This window comes from Crocodylus siamensis, chromosome 1, assembly GCF_052110815.1.
Source record: "Crocodylus siamensis isolate JL-2025a chromosome 1, ASM5211081v1, whole genome shotgun sequence".
Taxonomy (NCBI): Eukaryota; Metazoa; Chordata; order Crocodylia; family Crocodylidae; genus Crocodylus; species Crocodylus siamensis.
This window is the reverse complement of record NC_143395.1, coordinates 203,535,767-203,557,710: the sequence shown is the minus strand read 5'-3', so window position 1 is coordinate 203,557,710 and position 21,944 is coordinate 203,535,767. Positions and strand designations below refer to the sequence as shown.

The 21,944-nt window shown below is 43.7% G+C and overlaps 1 protein-coding gene across 2 annotated transcripts in view; it reads right to left on the bottom strand.

Annotated features, from left to right (window-relative positions):
• The window catches only part of SOS1 (SOS Ras/Rac guanine nucleotide exchange factor 1), a 75,402-nt gene that overhangs the window by 5,864 nt on the left and 47,594 nt on the right, over window positions 1–21,944 (bottom strand). For both annotated transcript variants that reach the window (XM_090052696.1, XM_090052702.1), the window contains 11 exons: window positions 17,801–17,882; window positions 16,719–16,841; window positions 16,001–16,104; window positions 14,682–14,904; window positions 13,565–13,684; window positions 13,088–13,250; window positions 9,281–9,398; window positions 5,688–5,860; window positions 3,609–3,725; window positions 3,137–3,401; window positions 1,724–1,842 (listed from right to left, as the gene is read on the bottom strand). In XM_090052696.1, the coding sequence (XP_089908822.1) occupies window positions 1,724–1,842; window positions 3,137–3,401; window positions 3,609–3,725; window positions 5,688–5,860; window positions 9,281–9,398; window positions 13,088–13,250; window positions 13,565–13,684; window positions 14,682–14,904; window positions 16,001–16,104; window positions 16,719–16,841; window positions 17,801–17,882 (1,607 nt within the window). The remainder of the gene's footprint in view (window positions 1–1,723; window positions 1,843–3,136; window positions 3,402–3,608; window positions 3,726–5,687; window positions 5,861–9,280; window positions 9,399–13,087; window positions 13,251–13,564; window positions 13,685–14,681; window positions 14,905–16,000; window positions 16,105–16,718; window positions 16,842–17,800; window positions 17,883–21,944) is intronic.

The following is a 21,944-nucleotide window of genomic DNA, read 5'->3' as shown; positions in this document are numbered from 1 at the left end:
GTAACAATAAACAAGTGTGAAACAACTTAGAAGAACTGGGGAGGAAGAACAAGTGAAACTGATTAAGCAAGGCAGCAAGTGGGTGGAGCTGACTGGAGCTGGAAGATGCAGGCTCCTCTTATGGGTATGGATGGTGAGGGGTCAGTCAAAAGTAGAGATGGGGAAGCGGGAATGCATCAGGGGGCTGTCATGAGGTGACTGCATAGCCATGGCTGCAAAGAAGAGAAGATGCACAGGAAAGGCTGCAGAAAGGACTGGGGGCTGCAAGAAGCAGACTGGCTCAGTGGTCAGAGCAACAATTCCTGAGGAAATTCCAGCTCAGCTGTTTGATCGGGTGCTGAGGTGCCCATCAGTCCTTGAGCAAGAGCCCAGAGAATGAGTAGGAATACAAAGCACTTTTTGTCTAGAGAACAAGGGATTAGGGGGGAAGAGCAGAACAGCCTAATGCTCTTCAAGGGGGCAAACAAAACAATATTCTGTCCTGAAGACTGAAATAATGACATCAAAGTGGGATTTTTCAAAACCACTTAAGTGACCCAAGAGTGCAAATTTCATTGAAGGCAAAGGAGGTTACAGTGAACTCTGCCACTGAAAACAAAGGGGAGTAGGATCTCCACTGGGGCTAGGGACAGAAATTACACACTGGTTCAAATCCATAACAACAGAAGTTCAGTGCACACAAACAGCTTTCAAATAGCAAAAACTGGTTTAAGATAAACCTGGATGGATGTAGTATCAGAATTAACTGATTTAGGTTAAATTGGTTTATTTAACTTCTGTACCAGATCCCCTCCAGATTCAAGTTAACTTACAGTCCCCCAGCATCCCAGGATGCTTTGCACCTCCCCCAGCCCCGCCCAGTCACAGGGTGGGTGGGCTAGCCTTGGCCCAAGCTGTCTGCTCCAGTTGAGCAGGGAGGTGTGCTTGAGCTCCCCCGACTTCTGGCCTGGGCCAGAAATGCATGTGGCTGCATTTCTGGAATCAAAAGTAAATGTCTGTTCACTTGTTTATTGGTTCAATCTAAGCAGCATACACTAACCTGAAAAGATTGAATTGATTCAGCCTTGGACTTTCTGACTGCCTGTATTTAGCCTAGGTGGCTTGGGGGAAAACTAAGTAAATCACACTTTAATTCTATAAGGCCCTGAGCACTTCCCCAAAGAAGTCAAGAGGCCTCTGCTCCAGGTGCAGAGGCAGGCCCGAGTCATGATCAAGGGCCAGGCACACATATGCAGGGAGAGGAAAGATTGAACAGTATGTTGGACAAGAAACTGAGGCAGACAGCGGAGGCTCAACACATTTAGCTGAAGCTCTTGGGGCAGACACACTCCAAAAACTTGTCACATTACGGCTGTCTTTCCTCCCTTCTCCTCCCCACATCCCCTTTTAGGATTATCTTGCTGGACAAGGAGGGCTGCCTGAAGCCACAACTTCTCCTAGCAAAAGCTGGGACAGGAACACAGGAGCTCTGAGCCTGGGTAATGAAAAGCATTCCAAGCCCTAACTTTAGATCCCTTTCATACTATTACAGTTGGTTTTTTGACCCCACTCTGGTCAGAGGTCTGTCTTTTTGCAGGCTTAAGAAAACAAGTACATACTCTTCCCATCCAATCCCATTTTGTTGAAAGCTGTTTCCTCACTTCACAGACACCCTGTGTTACCCTCGTGATAATATGCATCTCACTATTTCCCAAATATATATATTCAGAGTTTGTTTATTTACCTTTGATGGGGAGGATTCTGCTGGGGCAGATTCTGGTCGTCTCCGTGGAGGAACGGGAGGGGGAACAGGCGTTTCATCAGAGCTTTTGTTGAAGCTTATGGATGATACTGAAGCAGATCCTGATGAACATTTAAAAACAAAACCTTGAAGATGACTGCACTTTATATCCCTTTTGTTATTTTTTTCTGCTCGCCTTTAACAACAGTTCAGTACATAATTGTTAACTTGTACTGAAGCATGCATAACAAATAAGTGTGAATGGAGGGGAGATAATTCAGTAAATTATCATCATAGAGTTACTTTTTTCAAAAAAACCAAACCAACGAATGCCCACCAACTAGCACCAAGCCACTTGTAAAGCATAAAAATATTTTTAATCACTCTGTTTAATTTCACACAGGGAACTTGAACAGAAAATCTCTTTCTGGCATCTGAGCAAACTGCTGTATTACATTAGGATTTTCTCACTCTTCTCTACTCCCCAAAAATACATATGGAGACTGAAGATGCTTGCATTACAGCAGCAGCATAAGGACTGATGTAAGCCTGAAGCTTAATGATGCAGAAAGAACTTCTTTTGGGGAAGGATGAGCCCAAAGACTAGGACTCAGTAGATCAAGGGTCAGTTTCCCAGTTTTGGTACTAGACTGCAGCGTGACTTTTGCTGTGGACAAGCCCATTCCTTTCTCAGTGCAAAAATGGGGCTAACATTATAGATGCTACTATGAAATCTTTGAGATGCATGGATTTAAACAAGCATTTAAAAACTTAGCATTATTAGAAAAACTTTACAGAGCATGCAGTCTCCTTTAGCTGATAGAGAATGGAGAAGAGGCTGAGGTACTGACTCATTTACGCATAAGTGCTGCATTTAGCAGAAGGCAGGATAGTATATAAAAGTGTTATTTAAATTTCACTTGAACCTTATGCTTTCTTTCCTTTAAAAAAAAAAAAAGACTGACATTTAGTTGAGCCCAGGTAAGTAGGTCTGGCACTGAGTAAGGTAACAGAGCTCCATTACCCTCACTATGCAGTACAGACCAGTGCCAAGCACATACACCACAAACTTTCCAGGTGATCCTTATTTTGCTAAAGCAGAAGTTTAGGTTTTGCTGCAAGAAGCAGGCTGACAGCACATTCCACAGCCACTAATAATCTACTCCCCTTTCAGCATTCTGCTCTGACAATCGTTCTGCAGGGATTTTAAATATCACACAAGCAAGGCTCCTAATTCTACGCTATTCCTTATTTGACAATCATTTTTAAGTTAACATTAACCAAAGTAAAAATGCACTGAGACTTGCTGTCCATACAAAGAGACAGAAGTGTATACGGATATAATCACTTCTGAAGAAGGAAATGTGTTCGTGCCAGAAATAATTATTTAAGACCATTCTTGGATTTAGCACCTACTTGAATGGAAAGGACTTGAAGGGTCCGAGTCAAATACACTGCAGGCATCTGTAGTGCTAGAAGTGGCAGATGCTGGGGGTGGGGTCAGAGGTGTTCGTGGAGAATTGGGTGCAGATGCTGTACTTTCTGTTTCACTCTCAGGGATGCGACTGTAACTAATTTTTCTTGGCTCCTGTTGCAGTGGCGTAGGATGTCTCATGGTACCTGGTCTTGGGTTTGAAGGACGAACACCTGGAGACTTGAGGGGATAGCTGTATTTTTTTGGCTGCAAAGACATCGGGTGATAAATATCAGTTACATATCTTGTAGCAGAATAAAAATAGACCTTTACAAGTCAAGTTACCTTCTCCCCATCACAAAAGTTCATATAGTTTCATCTCAATGCTAATCAGTTCTTAAACAAATCTTGCTACATTGTTGAAAGCACAGCTTTAAAGAGTCTATTAAGAAAGAATAAAATCTGAATACTAACAAATCTTGGTGGAGGCTTGGAATTTCGTGGCTCAATTTCCAATGACTTGTTGAACAGATAATCTGTGAATTCTTTCTCCATGCTACTTCCCATTGGATTCAAATTTTCAAAAAACCTCTGGAATACAAGTAAAAAGAGTACAGAATAAGCTACTTTTACAGGCTGGGTTCTAATGGCTTTATTATACAGTTGTCAAAGGTTTCAGGAGGAATACTAGGTAAGCAGTTTTAACTGAGAAAACAATCAGTAATGATCTCACTTAAACAATCAGTAACAATATCAAATATAATTGTTGTTTGTCCCACTATTCCCATTACCTTGACAAATCTCTTCAACTGACGACACACAGAAACCCCAAGGGTCTGCAAGGACTCCAGTGAAACCTACTTACATAATCCCATTTCTCATTACAACACATTACAGCGAGGGAACGTAGCACTTCTAGCACATGCACATAACAATGGAATTAAAAATATGGTACAAAACCAGTTCAAATGAAAGGATTCCTTTTCTTTTTACAATTTGGAATAGCTTCAAAATGGAGGGCTGGAGTCACATTTTTATGTTGTAAAAAGGAAAGTTACCTCTAAATTCTAACTTTTAGAGACCCAAACAAAATTTTTGCTCAAGAGACCAACCAGTTCCAGAGAAAAGCTGACTGGAAATCCCTTACTTAAATTTTTTACTCCTTTTGAACAGTAGCATGCCAGATACCCACATCTGGCCAGCACATGCTTCCAGCTGTTTTTATCAGTTTCTGAAAGTATTGCAAGGAAGCAAAAGCCCCCAAAGCACATCTGTGTATTTATAAAAATAGATCAGTAATAATTTACAGACCCTAGAGGATGTCAGTTTGAATGCTAAAAAAAAAATACACCATATCAAAAGAATCCTTGCCATTTTAGGGAGGGCTAAAGGAAGTGTTGCTGTACCTTTAGGAAGCAGAATATAAGAACCTAGCTCCCGTCCCTTAAAGAAACTGAATGCCAGAGTCTCAGCCTTGGAAATCCAACAGTTCAAGCTGGCACACATTTAAAAATGGAAAATGAAGATAACTTTGCAACAAAGTTATCAGAGCAAGGAGACCATCTATAGAAGGAGTGGGCAAAATGACCTGCAGGCTACATCTGGCCTGACAACTGATCCTATCCAGCCTGCTGGCTGCCACTGGGAATCTCTGCCCCTTCACCCCCGATTCCCTCGCCTGACTAGCTTCCTGGATGGGGTGTAACGCAGTGCGTCAAGCAGTCATCCAACCTGCTCACCACAATAGCCATTGCCACTGCATAGCTGCTCAGCCCAGGGCAGCACCCTCCCCTCACCCCCCTCAACTTTCTTGATGTGGTGCAGCAGCTCAGTGTGGCAAGTGGCATGGCTACTCAGTGTACTGCACTGTGCCCAACCCCATGTGGAACCAGCTGCCAGTGGTTGTGATGCTAGGACTGCACAGCACAAAACAGGAAGCTGGTGGGGGGGTGGGGTTTGGCAGGGGGAGGTGGAGAAACAGGAATTTGCACACTGCATGGCCTGGCCTTGGCTACGGCAGAGTAGAATGGCATGGAGCGCAGGCCTCTCTCAGGCTCCCAGAGGCAGCCAGATAAAACCAACTTCCCCCAGAACAGCTCACCAAAACTTCTTAAGTGGCTCTCCAGCCCAAATAATTGCCCATCCCTGGTATATGGGAAAGATGGCTATGTAGGTTATCACAGACCATCTAAACCGAATGCAGTGAATATAGATCTGATGAAGACCAAATCCATTAAAGATCACTGGGAAACAGGCAACAGCACAAAGGGGAATGGTGGAAAAAAGGCAAATTCTGAAAAGAGCTTTTCTACCAATGCCAATAAGGAACCCATTAGAATATACTGTAAACAGAGACTGGGACTTTGGTACCTGACAGCCGCCACATCTTGTTCACTGCTATTACTGTGTTCCAACAGCTCTCTCTAGGACTTTATATCCAAGAGTGAGAAGCTTGATGTTAGCAATAAATTTACTATCAACTCTAAAACATACCTTTACAACTCACCACAAAGTATCCTCAATATTTGGATATATAAAAATGATGCCACTTACTCTGATGTCAAATTCCACTCTTAAGCAGTAGGGCTGGTTCTGGTACTGCTGTATCTCCCCAGTGATTTCAGCTACTTTCCTTCGCTTGCTGAAGTTTATTAGGTCTTTTCCATGACGTTTTAGAAATTCAGGGTTGCCTTCTTCTGTTTTCAAGATGTTTGTCAAATAAATTCCTATAACAGTGCACAGAAGAAAGATTACGATTTCACAGTACAAAACAAGGAGAAAAAAAACCATGGTTAAAACAGGAAGAAGGCAGCGTAGGCTTGTACATTATACAGTAACTAAATCAGAGATAAGCTATACGTTTCCGATTTAGAATACATCTGAATCTATATCAAAATAGGTATTGACATCTTTGACTTGAAATAGGAAAGTCTGTTAAAGAACTGAACGTAAGTAACGCAGTTATTTAGTGACAATTTTCTCTGTGGGACTCACTGACAGAATTGTGCCAAATTTCGTGTAAGGGCAATATATTGAACTTTTAAACATGTCTTTCCTTGTAAACTGCCAGGTTGCATAATATGAAACTCAAAATAAAAAAAATCATAACATGAAAATATATCAAAAGTCTGAAAAATCAATCCACTGCTCATGAAGCTCATGCCACCTATATTGAAGAATGAAAATCTAAGAGTTTGAGTTTCACAAGATAATGAGATTTCATGCATCAGAGGAAGCCTAAGAGTCTTCTCACGAGCACCCTTTTTCCCAGAGCCACAAAGCCCTGGGCAACTCACGTCCACATCACTTTGAGATTAGGTGTAAAACAAGTTATGTTAGGTTTTGCCCATGACATTAACTCATGATGCAGCAGTCTCCTCTACTGGCCTCAGAAACATTTAACAGCATAGGGAGTAGAGAAAGAGCACATACCTCTCAGCAAAACACAATGTACCCCAGTTTGAAAACCAGTGCCCTGTGGCAAGTTTTCACAGCCAATTGTATCTGAGAGGTCCAGCTCAGATGCATTCATTTTGCCCAAGCCCAAAAAGCCATCACCATCATTATTCCAAGTCCTTGTTTGAAAATTGCTTGCAACAACAGAACACGGCCAGAGTTGGAGACTCAGTGGCAAGCTTATCAGCAGGGATACTGGTTTTCTCCAATTAAAAACTGCAAATTCTCTGATTAAAAATTCTAAGTTTTCTGATAAAAAAAAGAAACTCCGTGATAAAAATTAAAGGCCCCCCACAGCCCTGCTGGTGCCCCACATTCCCCCCCATAGCCTTAACAGCCCTCCTGATGCCCCTCACAACAGCCTCCCAGACCCACAGACAGACACAGAAGTGCACACAGACACTGACACCCACCCCAGCAGGTAAGTGTGTGTGGAGGGAAGAGGCAGGGCAGGACGGGGGAAAGGGAAGGTGCTGGGGGATAGATTAAGAAGGTGGGGAGTGTGCCCCTGTGCCCACTCTCAGGAGCAGAGCCGGGGGCTGAGGGCAGGGGTGCCAATCTGCAGGCTGCATACATGCCGGCCAGCCTGAAAGGGTTCACACATGGAGGCTGCCACCGCAACTCTGCCACTGCACCCTGCACTACCTTCCCACGGCAACCTGCATGGCTTTGTGGGCCAGTGGAGCAGGGCATGGCAGCGCAGTGGCAACCACTGCTGCACAGCTCTGGGCATGGCTCCATTGTGGCAGCGGGAGGCTTTCTAGGCAGCGGCTGTCACCACTGGCACACAGCAGCCATTGCTACTTACCTGTGGGGCCACCCATGTCAGTGGTGATGGCCACTGTGTACAGAACCTGCTGCCACCACGGACCTGTGCCCGGTGCTGTGCAGCCAGCTGCATGGTGGCAGTGGCAGTGTGGTGGTGGCCATGGCCACCATGCAGTGCAAGATGGTGGTGGGGATGGCTGTGTGGCACCTGGCTGCCACCACACTGCTGTTGCCCCCTTCGGCTGGCCGCACAGCTCCGGGCATGGCTTTGCAGTGGCGTGCGGAGGTTTTGTAGGCAGCAGCTGTCACCGCTGGCATGGACCTGCAGGTAAGCGGCCGTGGCAGTGGCCACTGCAGAGCCAGCCATGAAGCTGTGCAGCCAGCTGCATGCCAGCCTCCTTGTCCCCCTCCCCTGGGCAGGCAGCATGTGTGCCCTGCTTCACTTACCCGCAAACCCCCCCGCATATGGGCACCCCTACCCTCACCCCCTGGCCCTCGTCTCAGCTGTGGTGTGCCACCTGAGGCTGGCAGCAGCACCTCCCCCCCGGTCCCTCAGCCCTCAACCATCTTCCCCAACTCTGCCCCACAGCAGCACTTACCTCTAGGCTCCAGGGCCAAAGGGCAAGTCTGAGCCTGAGCCCAGGCTTGGCTGCCTCAGAGGCTCAGGCCCTGCCTTTCCCCCTCTCCCACCCACTCTGGGCAGGGCTGGGGATTTCCAGCCCTTTGTACAATCAGCTCTTGCAGGCTTGTTCCAGCCTCCAAAAACTCTTTGTAAAACCGAAGAATCCGCAGATTTCTCTGCTAAAAGGGGAAATCCATGGTTTTCTCCATTTTTCTGTGGGAAATGGAAAACCCATATCCCTGCTTATCAGTGAACTGGCTCAGAAGGAGACTGAATACAAAGTAGCACTTGGAGAGGTCAACTGTGGCAGTGTATACACATTCAAATATCTGGGAGAATTCTCCTAGGTTTGTTCTTGCGGTAGGAAAAAACTTAACCAGAGCCACAGGTACAAACATTCACTTGCTGAAGCCTTGAAAAGTGAAGAGCTTGCAGTGCTGATACTGCAGGTGGGGGAGGAGGGAGGGAAGGGTGCCCCTGTGCACACATTTCAGTGTGCTCTGCAGACTCCCTTAGTCTGCCTGGCAATAGATGGCAGCAGTGCATAGGGCAGTCCTGATAAGCTGCTTATGATCAGTCTGGGTTAGCCAGCGCTTCCATGCAGCACGATATGAGATTGTGAAGGGGACATGTTCTGCTCCGTGATGGAGCAGCAAAGTGCAGCAAGTAACACGTTATCTCCTTAAGGGAGGTGGGGGTGCGGGGGAGGGGGAAGGAGAGGGGAGGAATGCTGAAGGACTACGTTCTCTTCTGAGAGAAGCCACTGCATGCACAGACATTCACTCTCTTGGGAGTAATTTAACCTTGGTTGTTCCCAGATTGTTGTTTATGAAAACTGCCACTCTAAGAGAAAAATAACGTGGAGCTTTACTTAGAACAAAGTTCCTTGCCTAACACTGCCATGATTTTTTCCTTTTCAAAAGGGTCCTTGGAAAAAAAAAAAATCCTGTTCTCTGAAAAAGACACTGGTCAAAGCAGGGTTATTTTTTAAAGCCCTGCACACACAGATATTGCATAAATATCCTCCCATGTGTTTGGAGAAAAAAAAATACCTTTTCTGAACAGATCCATTTTTTCAGGCCAATGTTTTAACATTTTGAAAAAGGGTTTTATAAAGGGAAGCTTGTTGCAACTGAAAGAGGAAGAGGCTGCTGCTTCTCTGTAACAGTACAAGCTTGGAGGTTTTCTGTAAAGAGTCTTAACCTCTTTTCACTGAAGTCAACATTAAAATTTTGCCACTGGTTTCAACTGGAGCAGGGTATTTCTTTTATATTTCTCATCTAGAATCAAACTTTCTTACCAAAGAAAGGCACACATGGAGGATTAATGGACCTGAGTTTTGCCAAGTATTTCTTATAGTGATCTTCACTCAACTCATGAGCTTCTTCTAAAATCTTCTTTTGACGACTTGGAATTTGCTGAAAAGACATACAGAAAGGTCAGTTAGAAAGGCTTGGTAGTCCAGTGGCCAACCATGAATTTGGGAACAACAGGTGTCACTAGCTTGTGGGACTATAAAGCCCAAAGAGGTTAAGTGATTTATCTAGTTTCTCATCTGTAAAATGGGAAACTAATAAAGAAAAAAAATACATTGGTGCAGAATATTCAACATTCTACAAGCCATTAAGGAATTTAAAGCTTTTAGAAATACTGTATAACACCAATATTATGAATGAAAAATAACAAGGATTAGAAAGCCTTGATAATTCATCTTGCTGCTATAAAACAGGATTAACATAAGGTGTAAGAAAAGTCCATCTTATGTGAACAGCCCTCACTAAACAGGGCCAGAGAGCATTTCCTGGTTGAATCTCATTGGCACAGGGAAACACAAACAGCGCAGTTAGCTAAGGAAAGATTCAGAGCTCTTAGCTGTATGCAGACATCCATTTTTTTCATTTTTACTGAAACAAAAATGTATTGAGGTAAAAAAACAGCCCAGGAGTTGACTTACACAGATGTTCTTCCAGCCCCATGGCAGGAGAAGTTCACAGGCAAGCTCTCCAGTTTGGGGGTGGGGGGGCACTGCAGGGTTACTTCCTGGGCCACCCCAACTCTTAGAGCAGTGGTTCCCAAACTCTGACAGACTGTGCACCACCAATTTAAAATGATATAATCTTAAGTGCTACCAGCAAATTTTTCAGTTCAACATTATAAGTACAACCAGCAAATTTTTGTTATATAAAGTAAGTATAATAAATTTGTTATCTGCGTACCATTGGTGGTATGCGTACTAGATTGGGAACCACTGTCTTAGAGGATCCTCCTCATTAATTGGAAAGCCTGCCCTCTCCCTGCCTGGGAAAGGGGCTGGCTGCCAAGCAGCAGTTGGCAGCTGCTGAAAAGCAGCAACCGTCACAGACAGCCAAGGTTCGTGCCACAGGAGAATGCCCCTCTCCCTCCAATCAGGAGGCTGGGGGTGAGGTGTGCGGGGGCATTCCTCCCATGGTGGGAACCCTCCCAGATCTCCCCTGCAGAAGAATAACTGCCCTCCTTGCACTCTTATGGACTGACCCAGAGGAGTGCTGGAGGCAGGGGAAGAGTACTAAGCTACTGTTGCAAGGCTCCAGGAGCCTTGCCACAGGGGTACAGCAGCCTGTCTCTCCCTGTACTACTCCAGGCTGACCCAAAGCAGTGCTAAAGGAGGCTCTTGGTTCCATCACTCAGCTGAGCAGCAGGGGAGAGGGGACAAGGGGGGCGGGGGGTAGAAGGGGCTGGGAGGCAGGCTTTGGAGGCTTTACCTAAGGCTGCCTCCAGACACCTCTGGCTTTTAAAATTGGTTCCTCTTGCTGCTCAGCTGTGTAGCAAAGGAATGGAAGGAGAAGCTGCTGTGGCCAAGAGCTATGCTTGCAAGAGCTGGGTGCTGCCAAGAGCTGGGCTGCTGTCTGTATCAGCTTTTCAACTGCCACCTGAGCAGTGGGGGGAGGCAAGGGGAAGCCATGGGACAGTGCCTCAGCAATGCCCAGGAGACAAGCAGAGGCTGTAGAGTGGTGTGGTGTGGCAAAGCCCTTGCCTGTTTCTCACTCTAGGGTGCAGGTGGGGCTGTTCCTCCCCTCCCCTCTATTAAACAGGGAAGGGGGGAGGAAGGGGGGGGGGGAAGAAACAGGGGGAAGCAATTGCCTTTGGGCCCAGCACTGCAGAACTGGACCCCAGACGCCTGGTGCTGCCAGCTTCTGCCCCAGTACTAGGATCAGCACTGGATCCAGGGCACATGACCTGGGGCTCCTCATGGGTCTGGAAATTTAGCAGCAGAGGAGCACTGCCACTGCCCCCCCCAATGCCAAATTTTCTGGACTTGTGGGGAGCACCACGGGGCAGCTGACATGGTGCTATGGGCTGATCACCTCTAGTCTATACCAGGATGGCATCATGCCCCTGCCCACCCATATCCACAGGTACACTCCAAACCCAGAAGTGGGACAGTGAAGTCAGTCCAGGTTTGAATCCTGTAGCCAATTTCAAGCCCTCAATCTCCAGCATGCTTGTTAGTGGCCTCCCAGTATTGTCCCTGAGTGGGCTCACCAGCATACTTCTGGGCTGGCATATGCCCACTTAGGAACATCTTGGCCAAGACATGCTGTTGCTGCAGTATGGACAAGCCCAAATGAACCCTTCTGGCACCAGGAGACTATTTTCTGTTGTCTTCAGATAGAAGATTCCTCCACTTTCCCCAGGAACTACACTGATTCTTATGCTTTTCCATTAATCTGATTTTTACTTCCCATCTTATTAGCCGTTTCATCCTTGGAATACTAACTTGAAGATGCTAGTCATTTTTTATACCTCAGTGTCTGCCTGTCTTGGTCTGCAGTGAATCTGCTTGAGACCCAAGACTGAAATCTTCAGCTGCACTGGAAGCCAGGAAGACATTTACAGCTCTACCTTACACTTTACTTTGCTCCTTTGTAGGGAACTTTGCCTTCGTTGGGGAAAGCAGAAATATGCAACACACTTATTTTTGTGGTACAGTGCCTATTCTGCCAGAATATTTGCTCTTCCTGCTTTATTGCCTAGGTATGTAATCTGGCTGCTTGCCCACATAGGGCAACCTATCCTGCACACTATGCTACAGAGCCTTGGTTGAACTAAGTCATGACTGTCTGGACCAGTTGAGAGGACAAAGCTTGTACAATACAAACATAGCTAGGGATACAACATCCGGAGATCTGCTGTCATAACTTGAAGTTTAGTATGCACCTGGAAAGGCACACAATTGGATTTTCAAATATGTACTGATAATTCACTTTCCAACTAACCTTAAAGAAAAGAAAAAAACCCTCCACAAAGCTTGTTTTACCTGTGTAAAACTTACCAAAACTCATTACAAGTTTTAACTGCTTTTGTATTAGTCAAAAAGCCTAACAGCTGAAGAAAGCTAAGAAACTATTTTTTTTCCTTGCCTGAAAAATCCAAAGTGGCTTAGATTAAGTTCTTGCCATGCCTGGTTTTTCCTCAGACCTGACAAATGCTCTGCATTTGGAACTTGTTTAAGTCTATCCCAACCATGTAGTTGATCCAATGAAAAAGATCACCCAAAGAAATCTTTGCCTCTTGCAAGGTGACTGAAAGAATTTAATTTTCCAGAAATATTCATCTCTGGTCAAAAATTATACAAATTGCAGCCCAAAAGACAAATAGGTTATTATGGAAACTATTAACACAATCTTTAACCATACTACTTGCTTCTTTCGACTAATAAGCCATGAGAAATATATTTACTTTTCCCATAATCTTTCCTTTTGTTTTGAGTATTAACCAGATCTTATCCTCCATATATTTCTATTTGCTTTTAAATATTTTTTAATAATTATGAACCTATGTATTGAAGTTTCTCCTCCTCTTCTTGAGAAACTGCTTTGACTCTGCCTTTCACAGTTTTCTTCCTACTATCTACCTTTCTCTCCTTTATTCTTTCACTCATTTTCTGCTTTTTCCCCCCCTCAGTCCTTGCAGTTTGTTCTGTTTCTTTTGATTGGTACACTGCCTGCGTGTGGACATGGTGAACATCAGGTACAACAGAATGGTACTGAAAGGAGATATCTAAAGGAAAAGGATGTTGACCTAACTTTATGCTTGTAAGGAAAAAGCTGAAAACATCTTGTCCTACCTCAAACGTGTGATCCAGTCTATACACAGGTGAGGAGTTCATAGCACTGACAACCTCAAGGACACCATTGAAGTTGTTCAGCTCTTGAAAAACTTGCAGGATCTCAATTATCCGACTTACTACAATTGCTCTTTCCTCCAAGTTTTCTGTTTCTATGATGCATCTAAGAATACAAGCAGAACACCTAATTTTGCAAAAACAATAATTAAGTTATAGCACAAAGTTTACCATTCTGAAATGTTTCAACTGATCCAATAAAACTTACAAAGTAACAGGGCAGTTTTAGAAATATCTGGAACAAGGCAAGTCCTATTTCTCAGTTGAAAAGAGCTGGAAGGCCAAACTGCAGCACTTAGCCATGCCCCCAGTAAGCAGGTCCTCTCAAACACTTTCTCCCTGGTTACCTCTTGGGAAGCATCTGAAAGGACCACAATGTCCTCTGAAGTCCAGAAACAGAGATTTAAGACAATGACTTACTTTTCAAACCACAAGGTGAGATTAGTAGTGTGTCTTATCATTTTGAGAAGATTGGGAGAATTAATTTCTTTATCTTCCTTTGTCCACACACTTCCGACAAGCTCTGATGGTTGTACAGCTCTATAAAAACCAAAACCAAATTAAAAAAATACAATAATATCCAGCTTTTTAACAAAAGCTATTATTCTAAAAACATCTTAGTTGATGGATTTAAATTATTACAGGATGACTACTTAAAAACTATCAACCGCATCAAAATCCTAACTGCATAAATAAAACTAGTATTCCTGTTTACATCATACTATATATCAACAAAATATACCACTGTGCATATTAATAATCATTTCCATTCATCAAAATGAAGAATGAAATTTAAATCTTATTCACCCTAATGAGATGTGACCTCCTAATGTCCATGGATTCCTGTAGCCACAACACTTCACATAAAAATGGAAGCATCTTTACATGTCCTCTGGGATGGGGGAGGGGTGCTTTAATTAGAGCAGCTCTTGGGAACCACTCTAATTAAAAGTCCCTGCAGCGTCATGTGTACTCAGTGTTCTGCACTTCAAAATGGCAGTGGGAGCACTTTAAGTACAGCTTGTTTGAGAAGCATTTTTCCTGCCACCATTTTGAAGTGTAAGGATGCTGAATACATGCAATATGGAGGCTGCTGGAGCGTGTTAATTAGCATACTCAGCTACTCGAGCCTGCTCCAATGCGTGCATCAGAGCACACATCCAGCACACATATAGGTGCCCCAGGGAATGAAGAAAAATGGCTGAAGTGGTTTTCATGTTTCTCAAAGGTCTGCCAATTCTGGAAGTAACAGAAGGTACCAGGAGGTGTTCTTCTCCTGTACAGTTCAATTGATAGTAGACACTGGCTATCAGTGCTTGAATATATTGGGAACCATGATATACACAGATACTTTTTGCTTTGTGATTCATCTTTAGAATCTTTTGCTGCATAGTCAATAACTAAAACACCATATAGATCAAGGGGCTGTACCACTAGACCTGCTCCATAAAGGCCTACAAAGGACATTTCAAATTAGGAAATATTTGTTGCTTTGTGCCATAGTATCACATGGTACATTTAGTTTTCTAACAATTACCTGTAAAGATCTGACTCGAGTAAAGTGAGCTGTCGAGCAATTTCTATTGGGTGCAAAGTGAGCAAATCAAAAGTCTCTACATGTCCTGGTTTGCTAATATGCCACTCAATTGCAGGAGGTGAGCTTTCAAAAGTAATATTGTGACTTGGCCCAATGGCTTGCGCCTGCTTTTTCCGGTGGATTATCTTTGTGATTGATTCAACCCATTTCTTCATAGCTTTACCTGGCATAGAGAAACAACAACAGCATTTATTTACCTCTTAATTCTATGAATGACTAAAGAAGCCAATGTACTTTAAGTCTCCAGATTTACTCAACAGAATAAATAACACACAACACTTTGTACTTCAATAGTATATAACAGGTTTTCTTGTGGTCCTGAAAGCACTCCCAAATTGTTATATCTCAAGGCTCTTACGTATGCACTGAACAGAGTTTAATTTTGTTGCAGGTGGACAAGCTGAGGTACATGGAGGTATCACTTGCTGAACAGTGGTTCCCTGAAAAGGCAGGAAAAAGTACCAAGGTGTCCAATTATCCTGTTAGCTTCATATGCAAGGGCATTTCATGCATGAAGTTGATGGGATAATTAATTGAGCCTTTGAAGTCCTGAACCCCCGATTCTTATGTTCTATGTACCAGATTAGTTTTCCAAATTGCCCAGTCTACAAATAATTTGCTGATGGTCCACTGAAAGCTGGTGCTCGCCCTCCCATTTTCAGCTGCTACATATATTATACTATAATAAACTCTATGCACTAAATATACATTAAATACTTTCCACATTTTACCTTTCCCTGTATGCAACTGCCATACTCATTACTACAAATGAACAGGAAAAGTCTGCTGCATAACCATGAACTGGAGGGATAAGCTGGCCTGTGACAGCTTCTCCAGATATGGTTCCAACTGCAAATCAGTTGACCTCTGGCTCCAGCAAATAAGGTGTTTTGCAATTAAAGTTTTATGCAAGTTACATCCAACTATAATTTAAGTATGTGATTACCAAAAAGACTATTCCATTCGGTCCTTAAAACTAGCCACTCAGTTATTGCCAATGTGCATTTATATTAATCTATTTACAATACAGCTAGAAGCATGTCAACCAGATTCAATGAAGATCCACTGTTCTGACTATGAACAGGAATCCGTTTTTCTGTTTAAATGATACATTTACACTATATTACAGAACGGAAGTCACTAGGAGTAGTAATTTTTTCTCTTTTCTTTATCCCACAACCATAAGGAAGTATCACCACATAAAGATGCTTAAGACTCAACTTTTGTTTTAAACTGATATTCACTGCAATCATAAATACCTTTTACTGTCCCAATGAATTCTTCCAATCGTTGCAAAAGATCAACATCTCTCTCAAAGTCATAAAAGTGGTGTTCCACCCAATGCCGACATACATTTAAAACTCTATGGTATTAAAGGAGAAATTGTAAATATTTTGGGAGAGATTTTAACTCCACCATCTGGCAGCACCTAGCATGGCTGACCCCTGCTGTAGTGAGTAGATTAGAGGATCAAATACAGCTGAAGTGCATTTCCTCCAAACATACTACCTCAAGTCAAAGGCATAGATTTCAGAAGGCCCCTTAGAGAACACTGGGGCCTAATTTGTAATGTAGCAATTCTAGAATCTGGCACAGGGTTTGCCTCTGACTTCCCATTCTGGAGGTCCTGAGCTTAAGTCACCAAAGAGCCTTGGGAAATGAGGTTAAAATAGTTGACCACTAAACTACTGTATCTACAGCACTAGATATCTTCAGAATGACTCTAGATCATAGGGAAAGTGTACCTGCAAATAACTCTGTTTACAAGAACTTATTTTTCCTCTTTTAAAAAAACAAATTATCTAATGAGCTACCAAATACAAAGAAAGAAACTTGGTAATTCTTGGGTACAGAATGAAGAAACAGCTTGAGGTTTGCATGCAAGTTAGATACAAGTCCTCCCTCCCCACTGTTATCATTATCAGTGGCTTACACCATTCCTACCTCTGGAATTTGCAGCTTTTCTGCAATACTTACCGCAGCTGTACTGGCTGTATGTATTCTTTTCTAAACCGCTTTAATTCTGCACTGAGAGGCTGGTCTCCATTCTCCATAGCCATACGATCAGCTTCCGTTGGCTCAGGCTCTGGAATTTCAAACCTAGCACAGACAGAGCAAACAAAGAGAAGCAAAACTTTAATGTAAATTAGGTAGATGAGAGCAAATCCTTCACTGATACAATTGCTCAGAACAAATATTACCATAACAGTGAAGTTTCTGATTCAGTGAAAGGCAGCTTTGACTTCGACACTGCACAAACCCTGCCTTGCTAATCTAAAAAAACCCCAACAGGCTTATACCACAACATGAAAAAGAGTGGAACTCCACCTGCCTTGAGTGAGGCTCCAGCGGCTCCGGGATACTATCTCAGGGATAGTGCTCCGGGGAGTGAGGAGACATGTGGCGTCAGGGCCGGGGAGCGGAGCAGTGTCCTGGAGCCAGAAGAGCCTTACTAGGGCAGGCAACGGCTCCTCCCCAAGGTGAGGCAAGGCAGGGATGGAGGCTGGTGTGGGCAGCTGGTGCAGGCTCTGCCAGCTCCGGGAAAGTGCTCTGCTCCCCAGCCCTGATGTGGAGGAGTGGAGCACTTCCCCACAGCCGGGGAGCCCATGCCAGGCTCCGGCTCCAGCCCCTGACCCCTGGCCCCAGCCCCAGCCCCCTGGCTTCGGCCCCTGGCTCCCAGCCCCCAGCCTTCAGCATCTTACCCTTTGGTAAGTGTCCCACACCGGACCGAGGTGGCGCGCTCACGGAAAGAGGCAACGCGCTCACGGACCACTGCTCCTTAGAGGGAACATTGCTTGGGAGCCAAATCCTCAACATAAAGTCCACTTATTTCAATGGAACGTCATCAAATTATATGAACTGATAATTTTTTAACTTGATTTTATACTATCACACTTGCTTTTGAAAACTTTTAAGAGGATGGTGACAAATTATATCTAGCTTTAAAAAGTTAAATCAAAAATAAAAAAATTAATAAACTTAAAAAAATTATACTCTATATAAAAAAAAAAATGTGGATTTCTACATAAATGAAGAGTTAAAAAAAAAAAATCACATACCTTTCTATCAGTAGACTCAATAATTCTTGAGGTTTGCAAAAGGATCTATATGTTGTGAGAAATGTCCGAACAAAATTGGGGTCTAAGGAATAAAAAAAATAATTTTGCTTTCATATCACTGAGTTCCTTTACTACTAATACTTAATAAAACTTAAAATGAACTTCAGCTTCTAAACCCAAGTGTACTCGATGCTAGGACTACTAAGCCAACATGCTGTATAGAATACTCAATGATTTCATTGTTATTTTAGTAACAATACTGAACTTCCTGGAATGGCAACACAAGGTACATGGCTTAGAACAGGGGTTGGCAACCCCTGGCACACGTGCCAGAGTATGGTACGTGAAGGTATTTTATATGGTGGAGAAGGGGCTTGGGCTGCACTGCTGCAATAAAGGATCGGCCCCTTTGCAGTTTCCCTGAGGTACATGTGCACTTGCTGTCAGCAACAAGCCAGCCTGGGGCTCTGCAGACCTCAGTGCACTGGCTTGCAGCCTCCCAGCTGCCAGCCACAGCCAGGCTCTGGCCAAGCCCTTGTCATTCACCACAGAGCCTGGGCTGCTCACAGTAGGTGATGGGGAGGCTGCAAGGAGCTGCACTGAGATCTGCAGAGCCCCAGCCAAGCTCCTTGCTGGTGATGGGTACACACACGCCTCCAGGCAGACAGTGGGGAAGGGGCCAGGGCTGAGCCGCCACAACAAGGATGGGGCCCCTTGCAGCTCCCCTGCCGTGAGAGCCATCCCTGTGCAGGGCCGGGGGAGGGAGGGGTGGTGAGTGGCCTGAGCACAGAGCTGGCAGCATGCGGCATGGCCCGTATGGCACTGTCCATGGGGCCCCCCGACAAAGCACGGCATCTGGGGCAGCTGCCCCGCCTCCCCCCCCCCAGGGATGGCCCAGGCTGCCATCCGCCCTTGGTAGGCCAACATCTTACAAGTCAAGGTTGAAGTGTTTCTAGCACTCTGCTCTAAAAAGCTGTCAACTCCTGACTTAGAATCAATTTCAGCTATATTTTGAAGTTACTAATAAAAATAAATGTTGCATGTTAAAAAACATTAAAATAAGCAGAGAATTTTTTTTTGTAACTGTAAACTGCATTTTTATAAATACATGTTACTATATATACCATTCTTTTAGTGAGTCATCTGGTCCGCAGTCCTCTCTCTAATAGCAGCCACCACCAGATGATTTTTAAAAAAAGGGCAAGAAACATAATAGAAGACAGTTGCATAATGACTTTCTAATGCCATAACTAGTGTGACTGCTATTGGATTACACTCGTCCAGTTTTAGTTCTAGTTAAAGAAGTCAAATATTTCATTCTTATATTTCACTGGCCATTTATAAATGGTTTGGAATTTTTTTAAGATAAATTTAAAAGGAAATATGAAACAGACATTTTGAAGATAAAAAACAAAATGTTTCACTTAGAAAATGCTAAAATGAAACGTTTTGATTTTTTTTAGATCTGATTTTCTTGAATTGTTTAGCAACATGGACATGAACTCATGAAATGCTTCAGTATCACTAAATCTACATTCCAATGTGAAAAATATTCTGACCTGTTGTGGTCCTTTACATTTTTTTGCAACAAAAGAATTGCTGTTATTTTTCTGTCGTCAAAAAACGAGTGAAAGCTAAAAGCTGACATTTTCTGAGGGGGCCTTAAGTTTAAAAGAAGTAAACTAAACTAAAAATCCCTGCTCTAAACAAAAAAGACCAGGAAGTCCTTGGCCCCCACAGAACACCCCAATCAGCTTTTCCATGCTTTCTTCTAACTTTCTTTCTTCCTTCACTTTCTGATCCCATCCTAACAAAATCTGCAACGTGTGTGTGTGTGTGTAAAAATACAGACAATCTGTTAGTCAGGATGTCTGCTCATGTGACAAGTCTCTCTTCAATACAGCCAATTTAAAAGCTAAAAAAGAACAATAACTTGTTCTGCAAGGATTTATAAATAATCACCCTTGAATTCCTAAAGAAAGGAAACGGACACTTTGCTGACGCACAAGCACTCGACATATCAAAGCTTTAAAAATAGAACAGCACTGCCCTATAGATTAAAAAAATAAAAAGGGCCAGGGCTTTCAAAAGTAGAAGGCACTAACCTTACTGCTCTTACACAAACATCAGAAAAAAAAGAAACAGTGAACACACACACACACACACACACACAAAGAAATATGCCTATGAAAACAGGGTTAAATGCTTAGATTCTAATCCAGTGACAAATGACCCTCTTTAGTGCTTGAATATGTGGAAGAGGAGTTTTGTGGAGGAAATTTCTCTTTGCAGAAATATACATGATTGGTCATATCCCCATGGAAAACTCTGTAGAGGTCTTCTCCAGAACCTGAAAAATAGGACACTGTGCGTCTCCAATTACAGTGAGAGAGTACATTTCACATGATCTCCTGCTTCTGTAGGGTATTTCCCATGCCTCTAGGCCAGCTCGGGGTACACAATACACACAGTATTGTGCTGGCTCCGGCATGGCTCAATCCAGACCAACCCTGGAGCCAGCATTCAGGGACTGGTCCAGCATGGTGCAGTATGCAGAACATGCCCCATGCTGGCCACCCTGGGCTACATGTAGAACCTGCAGCTCCAGTTCCAGCACACATGCAAGACTGGCTCTGTACACTGCATGCAGTGCGAGGTACAGTTAGAGAACCACAGGTTGGATCATATGGCTCTCCAGAGGAGATCCACCCTTTGATTTGTACATCTGACACCTCTGGATTAGATAATAGATTTGTATAGGATGGTTTGGATATGATCCTGCCTCTGGCAGAGGGCTGGACTGGATGACCTCTGATGGTCCCCTTCCAGCTCTCTCTCTCTCTGATTCCAAATACATCTTCAGTTTGTTCTTTAGAACATAACTAAATTTAGCTATGCTGTGAGGGTACAAGGGCAAACTCTGGGTAATTTTTCTGTCTATAGTGACTAATCCAGGTACAAGATCATAGAAAATGAGGGTTGGAAGGGACCTCAGGAGGTCATCTAGTCCAACCCCCTGCTCAACGCACAAACATCCCCAACTAGATCATTCCAGTCTGGGCTTTGTCAAGCTGGGTCTTAAAAACTTCCAAGGATGGAGATTCCACCGTTTTTCTAGGTAACCTGTTCCAGTGCTTCATCAGCCTTCTAGTGAGAAATTTTTTCCTAGTATCTTAAGAGATAAAAGCTTACAATATATTCACAGCTAATGAGAAGCCTTGTATTAAATATCATGTAACAAATATACAGAGAAGTTACTAAGGGTATGTCCGCACACTGTAAGGCAGTGCTGTTTAGAGAGATCTCGGCTAACTCTCTAGATGCTAATTCCTGAACTGAAAGAAATATAGCAATGCTCATGTGATGTGCTCAGGCTAATTAGGTGTGCTGAGTTTGCACAAGTCTAGATATAATCCTGACTCACCCAGTTTCACTCAGAACATTGCTGTCAGATCCTCTCCAAGATTACAACAAGGCTGATCACCGAGAGCAAGCCAGGTAGATCAGGCATATTTTTTTGTCTGGGTTTTCCAATTTATCAAGCAGGATTAATACTCCCAGCTCTGGCACAACACTGTATAGCCCTGAACAAGCCAAATAACTGCTCTGGGCCTTAGTCATCCCACTTCAAGGCTCTGTGGAAGACTGCAGAGTGCAAGGAATTATTTTTTATATGCCTACGGTGCGAGGATGCATGCCTAAGAAAGAAAAACCAGGACATGTTTGGGCTGTCACCTTGGCCTTACCAGCTATCCACAGGCTAAGGGGAATCCTATAGGGGAAGGCTGCAGAAGAAAGATCCATTTTCTCATCTTTCTGAGCTTTGCCGGTTGCCACAAAGGGTTGGAAGGGAATTTCTCTTCCATTACTACATGTTAGGGTTTCAGGACTTTTTTAGGCCTTCCTCAGATGCACAGGGTGCTGGCTGCAGCAAAGGCTGTGGATTGGAACTGGGACGTGCCAATGTTTCTGCTGGGACTTACGCCTGGAGGTTCTTGGCTAGAGTCTTGCTCCTCTGCTCAAAGTCAAATGAGTTACTAAATTTGGGAGTCAAGAAGGAATTTTACCCTATGGCTAAACTGGCACAGACTGAGGCAGGGTTTGCCTTCTTCTGTAGTGGGGGGGCAAGCCCTCTTCCTGAAAT